The sequence below is a fragment of the Artemia sp. Qi Xiang Cuo genome, chromosome 20 (assembly GCF_049724085.1).
Source record: "Artemia sp. Qi Xiang Cuo chromosome 20, ASM4972408v1, whole genome shotgun sequence".
NCBI classification, from domain to species: domain Eukaryota; kingdom Metazoa; phylum Arthropoda; class Branchiopoda; order Anostraca; family Artemiidae; genus Artemia; species Artemia sp. Qi Xiang Cuo.
In genome coordinates, this window is record NC_142813.1 from 40,873,826 (window position 1) to 40,892,163 (window position 18,338).

Consider the following 18,338-nt stretch of genomic DNA (forward strand, 5'->3'; position numbering starts at 1 on the left):
TGCACAAACAACCCCCTCTAACCACACGGACTCGAGGAACAAAGTCTCTCTCAAACTCCGTAAATCTCTTTTAAAAGATACAAGAATTACTTATTTAACGCAAAAATTTTGTTTTTAACGGATACCAAGTAAAGAAAAACTGTGTTAGAATTGGTCCGTTGCCCGCTACCCAGTCATATAATTTTTAAAAAAGCCTCGCGTACGTACGAATATCATGGCACTAAACCCTCAAAATTTGAAATAAAAAAAAATGACAAAATTTAATTAGCTAGCTCAATTCTTACTTATTCAAAATATTAACAGGGGGGGGGGGTATAGGATCTTCAATTCCATAGTATCGAAACACAAAACAAAATTTGACAATTATGTGCAAAGCTTTTAAAACTTATATACCTAAATTACGAAATACTTAAAATCACAGAAAAAAGGAAGACCAACCTTTGGGATTTGAACGAAATTCGAACTTTAGTGTAAAGAGCAAGATATTGAGGAGGGAGGCAGCCTTTCATATCTGCCGAAACTAATATGCAAATTCTATTTTAATTTTTCATATACAATGATAAAATCAAAGTGAACATGCCTCTCTTTTTTGAATATTTACTAAAATTGAAATACATGGATCATTTAATATTTAATGATGAAGGAAGCTATTTAAAAGAGGTAACTACACAGTGTAAGGAAAGAATTTCTTCCTTAACTTAATACCAGACAATTTCTTTTTATTATAATAATGAGAAAATTTTTACTCACCAGAAGTTGCTTAGAATTATCCATTTCTAAGTAAATGTTCACAAAAAATGTCAGTAGTGTTAAGTTGAATGAACTATTCCAACTGATGAAAAAACTAATTTGAAACCTGAATATATACAAAAAGTAATTGCATAACAGCGGAACAAGACGTGCTGGTTTTGGTTTATCGCTAAAAAAGATGTGTCTATACCTTGAACTAGAAATTGCGTAAATCTCTTGGCAAAGGTGTAATGCCCTGTAGAATTGGACTACTGGAATACCTACCAGAAAAACCTGTTTGGTACATAGGGGCCATAGAATTCCATAGATAGTTACTACTGATACCAACTAAAAAAGCAAGTCATTTGAAAATTGACCATACAAACAATGTCATAATTATTTTCTTTTTAAACTAGCATTAATGATTGGCTTCCATTTGTGATTTTGGAAGGTTTCCAAAAAAAGATTCATTTTCTGAAGCAATCGATTACAAAATAGAGAAATCAGTCAAAATTCCAAGTTTTCCTTTAAAGTCTCTAGTTCAATAATTTGAATTTCACACCACAAGCTACTTTCCGGAAGAAGTTTCCACTAACGGCCTGGATTCACTTTTCCAAGCCTTGCCAATTCTTGTCTTCTCACGAATATCAGACTAGTGGCTTTCTGCTAGTGGACAACAGATAGAAAGCTAAGGTGGCTTCGCTAGCAAGCTCACGGATAACACTCTATAAACACCATTTTGACCAAAAGTGTCACATACCACTTTTTGAATTACCCCAGTCGAAAGCTCCTGTAAAAATGGGGTCAATTAGTTCTTTCCCTGGATATAATGATATGATTTTATTAATGTTAAAAGTATCTATGAGCCGCGGTTATTACAAAAATTCAGAACAAAGTGAAAAAACACTCTTTTGTATTCAAACTGAACATATGAACTACAGAAAAGACTCCACTGTGCCTAACCCATACCAGCCGACCTTCTTATTCCCCATAAAATGTCTATCACTTAATTTAAAATCAATCCGTTCCTTCCTTTTAGACCACCTCAGAAAAATTCTCTTCCCTCAATCCATTTAACTCCCAAAAAATGAATTTATCATTCTCTTCTTCTCCACACATAATGAATATCTCACCCGTTATTTTAGTAAATGCTATCAAATGTCATACATTAAAATGAACTAATGCAAATAAACACTTTTCCGACCATCTCCTATCCAATTACGCAGCAGGAAGTTCAAAATTAAACAACGAGTTTCCATAGTATACGCTTTAGCATACAAATATCGAATCCAAGTACATCAAGCGTATCATATATCAGTTTAGTCATTACGAATGCAAGATATTTAAATTAATTTCGAATCTTTTAGTTTCATCAATCTGACTCGGATTCGGATAATTTGGAATCAGAGATGAAAGCTCTTGGTGTGAGGATGAAAGAGTATGCTGAAAGAACGGGGTGTCTCGCACGTGCCGCTACGCCAGAAGAAAAGATGAATAGCTTAGCCGGTATGCTCTCTGAATTCTATCTTTAGTTTTTCACTTTTCCTTTTTTTGTTTTCAATTTTACTTTCTTATGTATAGGTTATCTATTCCAGATTAAGAAATTACATCAGTTGATAAGAGCCGTAGAAAGGAATTCATTACAAATTGGCACCGTTCATTTGACGGAAAAAAGTAGTTTCATTTAGGGAGGAGGAGGTTAAACCCCCTCCTCCCTAGGGTGGTTTATCGAGGATTTTTGTTCGAGGAGGATACCAAAAATATTCAAGGCGAATCAAAATTTGTTTATATACATTTTTGTTACGTTTTATGAGCCGGGAAAAGATTTGGGAGGGGGGGGGCTCAAACCCGGTAACCTATCGGGTATTTTACCTATGTTTTCATAGGTAACATACCGGTTAATTTACTTATGTTTTCATAGATAAATTTTTAAAGCCCGTAAATAGGCTACAAGTGGGCTTTTTGTTAACTTGTTTTCGGTCTCTTTCCAGGTTCATACTTAATTGTTCAGCTATAAATAAAGTAATTTAACTTCCTTAAAATTGGCTTATATTTTGAATGTAAAATTTTTTAAAGTCATAAATTAATTCTGCATTTTTTTTAACTTATTGTTGACGCTCACATGGTTATCAAAAATACAAAGCAATATATCAGAAGCTCTTACAATTTACCAAGAATCTTTCGGCTTCTTGCTGAAGTGGTGTACGGCTACTATTGATAATATTTAAGGATTTTAGTTTTTCATTTGAAATTTAACCTTAACAGTGACACAGGCAAATAAAGGGGCTTTTTTTAAGGATCGTACCAGCCTATTCATAGTCAATTAGTGGAAAATGATTCATTCAAATGGAAAATCAAAGCCTTAGCGCCCTTTTTAAGTAACAGAAAATATCGTATTATAGCAAAGAGCCGATTTCTGCCATTTTGTGTTTCAAAATAAAATTTTCAGCCTGAACAGGGCTGAGGTGTAGCCCCCTAAACTAAAAATGTTACTTTATAAATTGTTTTTACATCATTTCCCCAAATTGTTTTTTTTATTATGGATAAGTTTGCTAAAAACATAAAACTTAGTGTTATGTCCTATAGTAGTTAGTTACGTTGAAAAGTTTGGACCTCCCTACCCACTTTCCAATAACCCCACCCATGTGTCATGAACCTGGATCCGTTCTTGGTCAAAGCAGGGCAGAAGCAAGATGAGATGGAGAAAGACTGTTCATGAATGTGTCAATATCAAGCGACTTATTGGGTGCGACACTTTTTTAGCAGTAGTAGCAATTGTGCCGGTCTTTAACCCTTTGATTTCTTTTATGTGTGTGTAAGACCCAAGGTCAAGTTGTGTGCAAGAGTCAAGTTCCCTCCAGAATCAAAGAGAAAAACGAAATTCTAAACTGCTCATAAATCTCAAATATGTTTCTTTGTCTACCTATCGCAATGAAAAGAGCTGTCTACTGATGTCCTAAGAGAAAAGTTTGTGTATAGGGGAGATCTTCATTAGGGATTAGTAGGTAAATATGACGGCACTAGACCCTCAAGTTCCAAGCCAGCAGTGCTGATCTCAGTTTCTTGGCCCTTTATCTAGGGAGTGCAATGGGGTGTGGGGGGCCAGCCATCTTGTGTTTTTGCACATCCTTCCTGTTTACCTTCTCCATATTTCTCCAGGTACCCATTTAGAGCTGCATCGACTCTGACTGAGCTTACAGAGTCTTGTCGCTGACCCCCGTCTGAAACCAAATAACTGACCACGCCAGGAATCGAAGTGAAGGGAGTTCGGTAGGGATTAAACTTGAAATAAAGATTTACCGTTTTAAGGGATTAAATTTGAATGTGTCTATAACGGCAACTACATACCTATCAATTTCTAAGCCGAAATTTTCTTGTAGATGGTGAGCAGTCTGGAGAAGGGACATGCTTCTGGTGTTTTAAACTGGGCCCCAAAGCTTATTCACAGAAGAATCCGTCAACTAATGACAAACACACGTTCTGCAGTGAACTCTGCTTTTCACAATGGCGACGAGCAACTTTTAAGAAGGGCAAAATATGCGATTGGTGTAAGCATATCCGCAACACCGTCAATTACACTGATCAACTAGATGGGGAACACGCACTACAGTTTTGTAGGTAGGCAAAACGCTTTTTCTGTGAACGATCACGATGCAAATTTTTGACGCTCGGGCTGTAAATTTTGTAAATATACACCGTAGATTACAAATTTAAAGTCTTTTAAACTTTAAAATCCCATTGATACTCCAGTTATGAATTTTGATACTTCATCGGCACATGATTGGTCACGGTACTCATGGCACCAAGGGTCTTATCGCCAGGTGGCATTAACTGACACATGACCCTTGGTGACCATGAGTCATGGGGTGACCACGGAAACATGTATGATTGATAACCCCACCCCATGATCATAACCCTCTCCTGCCCACCACATAGGGTGGTCTCAGCTCTTCAGAAGTACCCGCTAAAGCAGAAAATTGGTAAAACATCTTAAAAAATTGATTTTTTTTTCAGAACAAGAAAAGAAAGAATATTTTAGTAATATTTCCCTCATCCAGTCAAGATAATTCTGAAAGTTGTATATTGTATAATTCGACTCTTGCTAAGATTACCAAGTAATATTATTATTAATATTAGAAGGGATGGACCCACAATCAATGTGTCGAAGCTCAGGCTTTGTAGAGGCTCTACACCCCAAAAACTAAGCTCTATTTATCGTTGGGAGGGGGGGGGGCAATGATGGGTTTGGTCTCTTCACCCTTACCATATGTCTTGCCAGCTGTCGGACTTCTCCTTCCCTTACTATGTCCTCCAGCTTAACAACATTATGAAATTTCTCAAAGCGGTGTCTAATCCTAGCTGGAAATTATTCTAACAGACGCCTTCTTGCTTCCACAGGGGCCATCTCGTATTTTTGGCATAATGGGGATTCACTTCTCCCTATTCGAGAAAGATGTTTCCCAAAATTTCCAATTCCTGTTATGAGTAAAATATAAGACTGTCGAGTAAAATATCGGGCTACTCAGCATAATCATCAGGCCAACTATCAAAAATTAATTATCAGGCAGCTAAGGCAGAATTGATAAATCACGATAATGCAGAGAAAGGGGGTAAATATTTATTCGATTTCTTAAAATGAAGATACAAAGAACAGAAGTTTTTCGTAATCTACGGGGGGGGGATTTAGTTTTTGTTTTTCGTTTTTTTAATGGAAATACCATAAAAAAGCATTTTCAAACATATGGACCCTACTCCCTCCCGCCCTCCCCGCTCCCTGTTTGGAACCCCGCCCTTAAGATTACCTCTGTGGAGAATCAAAATGACAATCGGTCTAATTCTCAAAGCAGTTTTTGAAGCATTCGGGCGTTTAATGATTTCATTTTTTAGCATTTTTTAACAGATGCCTTTTGACATGCCTTTTGAGAGGACCAGTCGATTTTTTCCAGTTAATGCTTGATAATCCATAGGTAAAAAACTTCTCTCAATTCTGCCCAAAAATAAGGCTGACCTAAACAATTATTCTATTCAAAGCATGTACTTGTCTCTTAACTAAGAGCATATCAAGAGAAACTCTAAAAAACCTGGATTGATACAAAAATACAGGTTTGCTATTTACCCATAACAATAATAATAATAATAATAATAATAATAACAAATTATTATTATAAACAAATAAACATTATAAAGAAATAAATATTATTATAATCAAATAACAAAAATAAACAAATAAATAGTTATAAAAACAAAAAATAAAAAATAGTAATAAAAAACAAAAAAATCTAGCAAATAAACGGGTCCAAGGAAATAGAACAGTATACAGAAATAACGGAATTATTTTGCAATGCGTCTTTAGCGGAGATAAGAACAATATATATATATATATATATATATATATATATATATATATATATATATATATATATATATATATATATATATATATATATATATATATATATATATATATATATATATATAAATAAACAAACATCTCATTTAAAAAACACAATCCAATGCATTACTGCATGCCGGACAAAACCCGAAAGAAAAGAAAAACACTTAAAAAGAAAAAATATATATAATATTTTCTGTTATTATCTTTTATTTCCTCGGACCTTAATATAACCCAGAAAAGGTCCAACCCAAAAACAAATAAATATCTTCTCTTGCCTCGCTCTCCCACCCCTCCCACAAAAAAATGGGAACTTGAGAACCATCCATGCAAACAACCCAACACAACTCACAAGATTCACAAAAATAGAGGAGAAAAAAAATAAATAGAAAAAGGAAATAAATCACTCATCCATTCAAAATCCAAACAATCATCTCACCAACAACATTCAACCAATCATTCTCTACACACAACCACTAAAATCTTACATATTGAGAAAAACAACTAACTCTAAACGACTTTTGAAATTTAACCTGATCTGTCTTGTTTTTTATCTCCTCAGGAAGTTTATTCCATGTAACTGCGCCCAAAAAAACGGATAGAAAATTCAGACCTGTTGTTACAGGGAACGGGGTTCGTATTGAATGGGCATTTCTTGTCTCATACCTGTGTTGAGCTTCAGTAAATGCAATCGAGAAACATGAATGTAGCAGGCCATTAAATATTTCAAACATTAATAATTCCGTCCAAAACTTAACTGGACTGAACAATGGCACAATCTTAATACCGTTGTAATGAGTTTGAACGGGGTTAGAGCCATGTATTCCAGATGAAACATGAAGAGCATTATTTTCAAGAACCCTCAGTGGCAGTAGATAAGTATTAAATGTCGCTGACCAAACACTTACACAATATAACAAATAGGGATGAACCAGCGAGAAATACAGCATTCTTAAAATTTTAGGAGGGAAAAAATGTTTCAGTTTCCGCAGCATTCCAATATTCCTGGCAATTTTTGTACACAGTGATTCAATATGAGGTTTAAACATAAGACATTCGTCAACTTGGACACCAAGATATTCGACATAACTATGTCTCTGGAGATATCCACTTTCTAGTTGAATACCATGGATCCAAGGATAATAATTAGTACTTCTTCCATATAGAATAAATTTACTTTTACTATGATTCAAACATAATTTATTTACATGCATCCATCTTTCAATACAACTCATTCCTGTATTTAAAAGCAGAAATAAATCTGCCTCAGTCAGAGCTGCCACAGAATACTGTGTGTCATCAGCGAAGCTAGGCAATATCATCTTTGACCTTCTAGCTGCAGGTCCCACATGACTAAATATCCTTTTAAGACACGCATTCAAATCATTAATATAGATTAAAAACAACAAGGGTCCAAGCACAGAACCCTGTGGTATTCCACATCTCACATTCATATAATCAGAATGAACACTCCCAACCCCAACACACTGTTTCGTTCCACTCAAAAAAGACAAAATCAAACTATGAAAATTACCACGAATACCGGCATGCTCTAATTTTGATAATAATACACTACGGTCAACAGAGTCGAATGCTTTCATAATGTCCAGAAATATAGACGCAACTTTCAACCCTGGATCCAACGAATCATTGACAAATGTTGTTAAAAAAAGCAAAACTTGCTCTGTTGACATCCCATGACGAAATCCGAACTGAGTAGGGTGAAAATAAGAATTTTTATTTAAAAAATCCACCATTCTTACATAAATCAGTTTTTCAAACAGACGTGATATTATTGGGAGCATTGATATTGGTCTGTAATTATTCATGTCATTCTTATCACCACTCTTAAACAGGGGTACCACATGAGCACTTTTCAAACAATCCGGGTAAACTCCACTCTTAAAACATGAATTAATCAAATACAACAAATGACCTGAAATAATAGAGAAAACAGAACGAAGAATTCTAACACTGAAAAAATCCGACTCAGCTGCTGAATTCTTCATTGACATCACCGTCGTCTCAAGCTCTGCAAGAGTCACTGGTCTTTAGAACATAGAGACTTCAGCTGCCTCATCGAGAAAATCATTATAAGAGCCATCACTGGGTGACTGCACAACACTATCAGATACACTCTTACCAATATCTGTAAAATGTGCACACATTTTATTAGCAACTTGATATATATATATATATATATATATATATATATATATATATATATATATATATATATATATATATATATATATATATATATATATATATATATATATATATATATATGTATATATATATATATGTATATATATATATATATATATATATATATATATATATATATATATATATATATATATATATATATATATATATATATATATATATATATATATATATATATATAACAGGAACAACAAGATGCATAAAAAGCTGGACAAAAAGGCTGAAAACAAGAAGGGAAGCTGAAAAAAAAAACAATAATGGATAAACAAAAAATCGAAAAAAGTAAATAAAAAATAAAGCAAACTAAATACACATTTGAAATTCTATACATATTTTTTTTAATGGTATTTACATGAGACAACGGAATTGTATTTTTTATTTTACTACCTGTAGTAGGCGAGAGAAACTATTGTACATTTGGACGTATCTGGGTTTTTTTTTATTATTTCGATGATTTTTAATTTTTTTTACTTTTTACTTGTTTTTAGCATGTCTTTTTGTTTTTTTTCCTTCTCCCCCTTTTTTTGGATGTTTGCTGTTTTGTTTGGTTTTCATCTGCCTGCACTGAAGACGTCTTGTTAGACATTAAAAAAAAAACAAGTTTTTTTTAACTGAAAGTAGGGAGCGACAGAACAAAAATTATTCCGTATGTGAAAGGGGCTGTCCCCTCCGCAACGCCTCGCTCTTTACGCTAAAATTTTTTATTGTTTAAAAAATAAAGTTGTGAGAAAGAGTCTAACTTTAGGTAAAGAGCGAGGCGTTGAGGACGGGACAGCCCGTTTCATATACGGAGTAATTTCTGTTCGTTTTAAGTTTTAATGTCGCTCCTTACTTTCAGTTAAAAAAAACTTGTTTTTTTATTTAATTTTTGAACGTTTTTGAATTCCATTTTTGATTTTATCAAAAATATCACCATAGGCCTACATGAATAATTAAAACAAAGTTTGCATATTAATTTTACTTTTATTTGGTTAAATGGCTTTCTCGAAAGTTGTTTAATATTATTTACTAACGTTTTTATTAATAATAAATATACGTAAATTACGAATTAACATATGTAACGAACTTCTATATTCATATATTTTTAATACATATTTTAGGGGGTTCATCCCCTAGTCAATACCTCGCTCTTTACGCCAAATTTCAAATTTTGTTTTAATTCTTTAAAAATGACCCCTTAAAAATTTACCTAATTTCTAATCTTTTTTTAAATAATGCTGGGAAATCCAGTACCCCTTCATAGCAATGTCCCTTCCCCCCTAAAAACTTCCGCTATGGAAAGATCCTTCCATATAACCGCCGAGCCCCCCCCCCCCTACTGCCAGAAAAAATCCCCCTGAAAACGTCTGTATACTTCCCAATATGTGCATGTTTCATTGGTTTGTGCTGTCATTTTTTTTTGCTTGTTATGTATACTGTGTGATTGTTTGGTTTATTACTATGCTTGTGCGGTTATTCTATGAATTTTAATTTTACTTTATTTGTCTTTATTTATCTTTTCTTTTGCATTTTCTTTTCTTATTCTTTTTTTTATACTCCGTTCGTTATTGTATTTTCAATGGGTTATAAATAAATTCAATTCAATAACCAATACTGTACTATATGTAAACACTGGGTAAAGTTCATAACTTTCAGCCCTCTACCCAGGGATTATGGGGGATTAAGTCATCCTAAAAGACATAGTTATTATATTTTCGACCATGCTGAACAAAATGGCTATCTCAAAATTGTGATCGGGTGGCTTTGGGAAAAAATGAGCGTGGGAGGGGGCCTAGTTGCCCCCCATTTTTTTCGGTCACTTAAAAAGGGCACTAGAACTTTTAATTTCCGTTCAAATGGGCCCTCCCACGATATTCTAGGACCACTGGGTCGATACGATCACCCTTTGATAAAAAAAAACAAAAAAAATACAACAGAAAAACAAAAAAAAACAAAGAAACAGGCATCCGTGATCTTTCTTCTGGCAAAAAAAATACGAAATTCCACATGTTTCCAGATAGGAGCTTGAAACCTCTAAAGTAGGGTTCTCTGATACGCTGAATCTGATGGTGTGATTTTCAGTAAGGTTCTATAGCTTTCCTCCTTTTTTCGAAAATCGGGCAAATTTTCTCAGGCACTTTTGATGGGTAGAACAAAACATGATGAAACTTATATATTCGAAATTAGCATTAAAATCTGATTCTTTTGATGTATCTATTGGTATCAAAATTTCGTTTTTAGAGTTTCGGTTACTATTGAGCCAGGTCACTCCTTACTTACAGTTCGTTACCACGAACTGTTTGACAAGCAAACAATTCTCGTCATTCTTCCCTTTTCTGTTCCTTTCTTCGTCAACACCCATTTGTTTTTTAGAACTTTTTGTTTTTATTTCAATTAATGGCAGTTCGATAGTAAACATATTTTTCTTCTTTTTTTACATAAATTCATATTTTTTTAGATTCTTTTGATGAGGTCTTAATAAATTCAAGAGCTAAACTAGTGCTGTGACAGGCGCATCAATCGCAGTGGAAAAGTAGGGGGGGGGGGCAGGTAAGGCAGGTGGGATTTTTCAAACAAGGTTTCTCCCCCCCCCCTCATCGTACAACTTGAAAAACACATTTTCTTTGTGTTTCCATTGAAAACATCCTTTTTTGGTATTTCCATCGAGAAAATCCTAAAACCACAAAATCGCCTCACTAGATTTAGAGAAATGTATTTTAAGTTTCTTGTTCTTATCATTTTTGCTCAACTTCGTTTCAACCTGATTGTTGGACATAATTGGAAGTAAGTTCTCCAGCTCACATGCAGCTACTGACATCTATTATTGGGCATCAATCGAAGAATCAAGCGATATTTTGACTCGTTCTTTGCCCTATCGTCATCAAGTTTGTTTGAATTTTTATTTTATACCAAAAAATAAAATCACGAAGCGTCTAGAAAATGAACAGTTTTAGCTTATCTTCTTGTTCTTATCCTTTTTGTTCAACTTTGTTTCTTACTGTTTGTTCCTTTTTGATTATTGTCTATGCTGAAGCCCCCTTGTTGGATATAGGCGATTTATTCACGATATGTTTCTCTTGTCTCATCTTTTTCTCAGGCCTTAGTTCAGTTTCTTTGCTAGGATTTTGTTTTCTTTTTTTTTTCATGGATATTCTGTTCGGCTTCAGATCTTATACTAAATAATTAATATTTATCAGATCTAAATAATTAATTCAGTGACTAATTATACTAAGTCACTATTAGAATGTTCTTAGCAAAGCTGTTCCTATGGTTGGGGATGCCCACGGAAAAACTATTTACAGCGCCCCCCTCCCGATTAAAAAAAAACGAATCAAAGTGAAAAATTTGACAAAGTGGGCGACCTCTCAGCCGCGTTTGACTCTTCCTCCTAGATACGACACCCGGGGCAGCTGCCCCGGTTGGCACCAGATAGATGGTCAAAAAGCACAATCTTTGACAATCTGTCAGCCTTCAATAGTAAAAGCCATCTTAGCCATCTTAAATTTCCTTTCGGCATCTAAAAAGTGGGATCGAACCACATTTTCTGTATAGCTTAATGTTTGATATGTAGTCCGTCAAATGAGTACCTAAGAATATCCTCAGATATTTCTTTTGGAAAACATTTATCAAATTTTTCTCTGTCTAAATCTTCTTCTTCTTTAATAAATTCTTATTTTTTTCTTCTTCTTTAATAATCTTCTTCTCTAAATCTTCTTTAATGAATCTTCCAATAAGTTAAATAGTACTTCCGTTTTGAACGTTTACTTTTAACTCTTTGTTTTTTTTAAGGTGTTTTTATTTTTAAGTATTTATTCAAAATTAAATTTTGAAGAAAAGCTTAAATTAGTTTTTCTCTTTCTTGAAGCTAATCTTTATACCTTGTTTTTGTTTTTCTTTTTAGTGACAAATGCCTGAATTCATACAAGATGTCAGTTTTCTGCAAAGAAACTCAAGCCCATCTTCAACTATTACAATGCATGAATGAATCAGAAAGTAAAACAAAAAGTAACCATTTATCAGCCAAAGAAGTAAAAAAATTACCAAGAGCCGATATTGATTTGATAACACCCGAATTATGGATGCGAAATTGTAAAGATCCATCACCTGACACGAAAGATGATGGTGAAAGTGAAGAAGAAAATGTTATAATCAAGGAAGAAATATTTGAGTCCGATGAAGAAGTGGAAGAAACTCCAATATTGAAGCGAGTAAAAGTCCAAGAAAATGAACCAACATGTAAAATGACCAAAATGCTACTGAAACGAGCAGAAATGCCACTTAAACTACGTCAAGACTTAAAAAAGACACCAGGAAAAACGTCAAGCAAGCATAGGAAAGAAACAAAGAGGTTAGATAAGTCTTCAATTCCACCTCTCTATCCCATAGTCCCTGGCTTTATGCCAAACATTAGCGCATTAATGCAACAGTCTGTCCATAATCATCGATTGCCTTGGGCAACACCTACTTATATAAGACCTGCTATAAATCCAGATCTTGATGAAGAGTCTGCGAATGTCAATCATACCAGACAGGGACATTCACCCCCAGTAAAATATGATAAGGGGTTATCTCCTGTGCTTCAAGAGTCACTACCCCTTGGTCTTACAATCGAGCGGGTTGAAAAACCAAGAAATTCTTCGACTCCTAGTGGGAGTGACTATTCACAGATAAGCTATTCTCATCAAGCAGTGCAGACTACCCCAACCGAGTCTCTGCAAGATAATGATTTTTTGAAAGCGCTATTATCCCTTTCAACAGTTTTAATGCCCTTTCCAGTGATTATTCCCGTTCCAGTTCCAATCCCCTTGCCGATTGACGTTTTTCCAGTCCCAGAAGCTAATCCAAAAAAAGATAGAAATAAACCTAATACAGAAACATTAGATTTGTCAACAAAAAACAGTATGTAAAATTGTATTTGTTTTGCCTCCTGTAGATCTTGGTATCACAAGCTCTTGCGTTGATCAATGTATTACTACAAAGATGCCATTTTGCTTTTTCTATGCGAGGCCAAGAGTCAGGTATTTTCACAGAAGAAGGGGGGGGTCAGTCAAACACAATTTTTAAGCTACTTAAGGAAAACTGTCCCTTTTTTTTACGTGTACAATATGAGTTTTCTAGCTTTAAGGGGAAGAGGGCATGTCCCTCCCCACGTGGCGTTTCTGAACTAGGAACTAAAGAACTATATTTTTTCCTAGGTCTTTTTTTATATGTGATAATCGTTAGTTCAAGGCGCATCAAATATTTCAGAAAGAAGTATAGTTTGGATTCTGACATAAACTTTGTTTAGTGCTTGTTATAGTGCAATATTTTTATATACACGAAAAGCACAAAATTTCGTTCAAATGTGACAAAGAATATTTTCGGGATTTTGTTGTTTTGTGTACCATATTGTTATGAGTAAAAGTGTTTTTGAACATGAAAAAGTTGGCAATTCTTACGAATGAATAATGTTAATAGGACCAGGCGGTTTGACCACGTGATTTGTCTTTTTTTTCGATTTTTTTTTATAGATGTCAATGCTTTTTTTTGCTAATTTTTTCTGATTTTTTGGCTACATTGGCACGTCATTTATAATAGAATTTTTTCTCTCTCTTTAATTTTTGTCAAAAACATTCTCACTCCCAAAGTAAATACGTTCTAAGACCACTGTGGCTGTATATGGAATTTGAAAAAAAAATGAGAAAACATAATAAAAAAATAACCAAAAAACGAGGGTAATTTCGGCCATTGAACGAAAAGAAGCGAAAAAGACAAAAGCATATATTTTGGCCAGAACTTCTGCCAAGCCGTCCTCAGTGAAATAAAAAAAAGAAGAAAAAAGTGTACTGCAAGAGAGCAGAAGAAACACTGAATCAAACTGATAAAAACCAAGTCAGAGAAAATTAAAGACAATTAAAAAATTAGATTAGGCAGAAATTTTCTACTGAATGATTAAGTTAGCTTGCCTACTGACCTGGTTTTTGTTATCAACGCGGCCAGAAGATCTTGATATAAAATGAGAAAGAATATTATTTGATTATTTTAGTATTGAGTAATTGAAAACTGGGTTTATAGGTATATCTAAAATATCTCTATTTATAGAAAGATCCTTATTTATTTATTTCCTAATTTCAATTGCCCCCTGCCCCCTAAAAGACTGTGGTAAACCATTTACTGTGGAAATTAAAATTGCCTCATCAAAAAGAACTAAATGATCTGGACGTTCAAAAAAGTGGAGGACCAAGGCAGAATCGAAGTCCTCCTTTTTATTTTTAGATTTTAGAGATTAATCTACTGAAAGCTCGTGCTCATGTAGTTGTTCCCACAGGTGTTGACGGGTTCTGCCAACTTCCCACAAGCACACGGGATTCTGTAAGCGCTACTACCTAGTGTAGCGTGTAGGGTCAGTGTTATCTTTCCACGAATTGGAAAACGCTCAACCTTTAGTTCATATATGGAAGAAGCAGAGCAATTACGCTTCCTTAGATTTTTTAGAAGTTTGTCGCTGAGTCTTCGAATATATAGGCTAGTAAAAGTTTTGTCTTCACTTGTAGGAATGACTAAAAAAAAGAGGATGGGTTCAGTATTTTCTTGGTTAAGCTTGTTTAATCTGATACTTATAATATTCTCAATAAGTTTAATGGGGTAAACATTACAGAATAAAATATCTTTAACATAGTTTTATTCAGAGGCTAAATGATTGTGTGAACAGATTTTTAGAACTCGGTCGACTAAAGAGATAACCGCGCCTCTTTTCACAGAAAAAGGGTGTTTTGATAAGAAATGCAGATAATGATCATTGTCGGTGAGTTTCCTATAGATTCAAGACTAGGAACATATGTTAGGATTAAATCATCCAAGAAATGAAGTTTCCCTGAATCCTCCATCTCCAACATAAATTGAAGATTTGAAACGAAACTACGCACCGCAAATCGTTAAGAGAATCTTGTTCATGTTCCCAAACAGACAAAATATCGTCAACAAAATGGAGCCAAAAAGAGTATTTCAAGGGAAAACTAGTCAAAGCAGAAATTTCGATGGAATCCATGTAGACACTTGCTAAATCGAGAGACAAAATTATTTCCATCGGTAACAATTTGAAAAAAAAAATTATGCCGAAACCTAAATTCTAAGGAAAATTTGCTGCAGAGGCGAACAAGAATCAATATGGTATTGATTTCTTAAGTCTTATAATCCGAACAATTAGAATTATCCTCTAATTCTCTTTATAAAGTCTGTTTACATTTATCGACATCACAAGAAGTGTGCATGAAACTGCATCTAAACCGACGACACCAGAAGTGGAACCCCTGCCCTTACGGACACAAGATTGCAAGTCCAGCGTGCTAACCACTCAGCTAGTATGAGTGTCTTAAAAATAAAGGGAGTGCCTGAAACCACAAAAAGCGTCTTTTTAGAGCCAAACTTTCCAAATCTTCTGAGACGTCCTTGACATCCGATAGGGACAAGGGAATCAACCCCTAAAATCCCCTCATTTGGAAGAAAATAGTTAGATTAAGGCTTCGGATGTTAAGGAGATAATAGTTCACCTTAGATTGCGGTAATATTTTTAGTGTAAAATAAAGATTCACATCCATATACCTACTTACACAAAAACATAAGGCATGGGGGATATCCCTCGAGAGTAAGATTTGTCAAATAAATCCAAAGACCATTGATAAATTAAGGTCCCACGAGTTAAAAATCGGTTTTAGTATTTTACAAACCCCCTCCCTTTCAAAGGGATGATTTTCGAAGCATTGATACCCAAAACTTAAGCATAAAGAACGGGAGAAGCAGCTCCTCTTACCTTTAGGACAAACCTTAATATAGTATCAAAACAGATGAAACATAAATTAATTTTCTTTTTCAGACCATAAAAGTAGAGAGCCATGTTGAGGGTAAAAAACGAACTGAGATGACCCTATATATAGGAGCTACCACCACCTTATATGCCCCCCTCAATCCAGTAATTTTTAGCTTATGATTGATTGACAGTGTATTTATTGACAAAATCATAATTATGATTGTTGAACATCTGGAAGATTGCTTGGAATTTGTGAAGCAAAAGTTCCCTAAATCTACTTCAACATTCATCACAGCCCCTGGCTGAAAAGTCGTACGACTGATTCGGAGAGCTTAGCTCTGCTAGGCCTGAATCTTGCTTACAGCCTAGAACAACTTGTTGAATTAGACACTTACATCGGCCCTCATGGATCATCCAGGCTTGATCTCTTCTTAACTGATCATTCGGATTCCTTTAGTGTTGAAAGCTATCCTTTTGCCAGCGACCGTGTGGCAGTTATAGCTCGTGGAAATCTCAAAACACATCCACCTGTAAAGCACGAGCGGATTATCAGGCAGTATCACCGCACAGACTGGGATGATCTGCGAAACTTCTTATCGGCAAAGCCGTGGAGTACATTTTTAAAGAAGCATCACATAAAGCAGTGGCACTTTACGAAAAAGCGATTACAGAGGCTATTGAGCAATTCTTCCCATCAAAAACAGTAAAAGTCTCATCTCGAGATAAGCCATGGTTCAATGCTGGTTGTAGAAACGCAATCAGGGCAAGAAACAAGGCTCACAAGAAATGGCGTTCAATTGAATCCAACGAGGACCGGACTGCTTTTATTAGCGCTCGAAACGAGTTTGTTAAAGCTATACATCAAGCTAGAGCCATTCACAAGCACAAGTTTATAGACAAACTGAAAAGTGCCCTTGCAAAGCGGTGGTGGAGGGTCACCAAAGAAGCCCTACCGTCATCTAAATAAAAAGCTATTCCCTCGCTTCATGTTGAAGGGACGATGATCCAGTCAGGCCAGGAAAAGGCAGATGTTCTTGCACAAGCCTTTTCAAAGGTCTCCCAAATTGATGAGGACGGAGTCTCCCCTTCCCCCCTTTCCACCATGAACAGATGCAAAAATCACCAGCTTTAACATAACTACTAGGAAGGTATTCAGAACGCTAAGCCAGCTGGATGTCAACAAAGCTTCAGGACCTGACAAGATTCCCAATCTCATACTTAAAAGATGTGCCCCTGAATTGCTGTTTCTCTCGCCTATCTGCATAGAAAATGCTTTGCTGCGGGATCAATCTCGAAAGCCTGGAAAGTTGCTCACGTGGTCCCTATTCCAAAGGCAGAGTCTGACCTTACTCATGTAGGATCGGATCGTCCAATATGTCTGATGTTCTGCGTAGGTAAAGTTTCTGAAAGTGGAATTAACAAGACCTTTACAAATACCTTGAGTCACATCTGTTTTTGGTAGACACACAGTGCGGTTTTCACAGAAAACGGTCTACGTTAGACTTTCTTATTGCACACTATCAAGAGTGGGTTGGACTCCTTTCTTAGGGGCACGATATTTACCTTCCCTTCTTTGACAATGCACAAACCTTTGATCGTATTGCACAAGAGACTTCTCTGCAAACTGAAAGCCTTTGGAACTCACGGTTGACTTTTTGAGATGCTTGCTGAGTTTCTTCGTCAACGATTGCTGCAATTTGTCTTCGATAGCTTCATAACAAAGGAACACCCAGTTTTATCAGGAGTACCACAAGGAAGTATTCTTAGGCCAACTCTTCGTGGTGTTAATAAACGACCCAGGGGATAACCTTGCGGAAAAACCCCACTACTTTGCAGACGACACAACAACAAAAACCTCAACCGCAAAAAACAAAGATCCCAGTGAACCCAATAAGGAGCTTCAGGTTGACCTGGTAAAAATTGAGGCGTGGGCAGATGCATGGCTTGTAAGTTTTAACACATCAAAAACGAAAGAGCTCCTAATTTCTAAGGCGCGTAATATGAGGGCTCATCCTAAATTCGTCTTCGAAGGAGAGGTATTAACGCGAGATTATACACTGGGTCTACTAAAACGTAATTTATCTTCAGAAATCTCATGAACCAAATCAGGAGTCAAGACTATATCACTTCACAGCAAAGTGTTAAAAGCCATCCTAATTTGGAAAAACTTGCTTTCCGACGATTCTATTCTGACGCTTTTCAATACGTACATCCAGTTTGTCT

General features: G+C 35.2%; 1 protein-coding gene across 1 annotated transcript in view; it reads left to right on the top strand.

The window, feature by feature from the left end:
• Sobp (Sine oculis-binding protein) overlaps positions 1 to 13,773 on the top strand; it is a 67,568-nt gene extending 53,795 nt beyond the window's left edge. Inside the window, exons 2-4 of the mRNA XM_089105879.1 lie at positions 2,097 to 2,235; positions 4,110 to 4,347; positions 12,231 to 13,773. Of these exons, the coding sequence (XP_088962005.1) occupies positions 2,097 to 2,235; positions 4,110 to 4,347; positions 12,231 to 13,236 (1,383 nt within the window). The 3' untranslated portion in view covers positions 13,237 to 13,773. The remainder of the gene's footprint in view (positions 1 to 2,096; positions 2,236 to 4,109; positions 4,348 to 12,230) is intronic.
• The last annotated feature ends 4,565 nt before the right edge of the window (positions 13,774 to 18,338 follow it).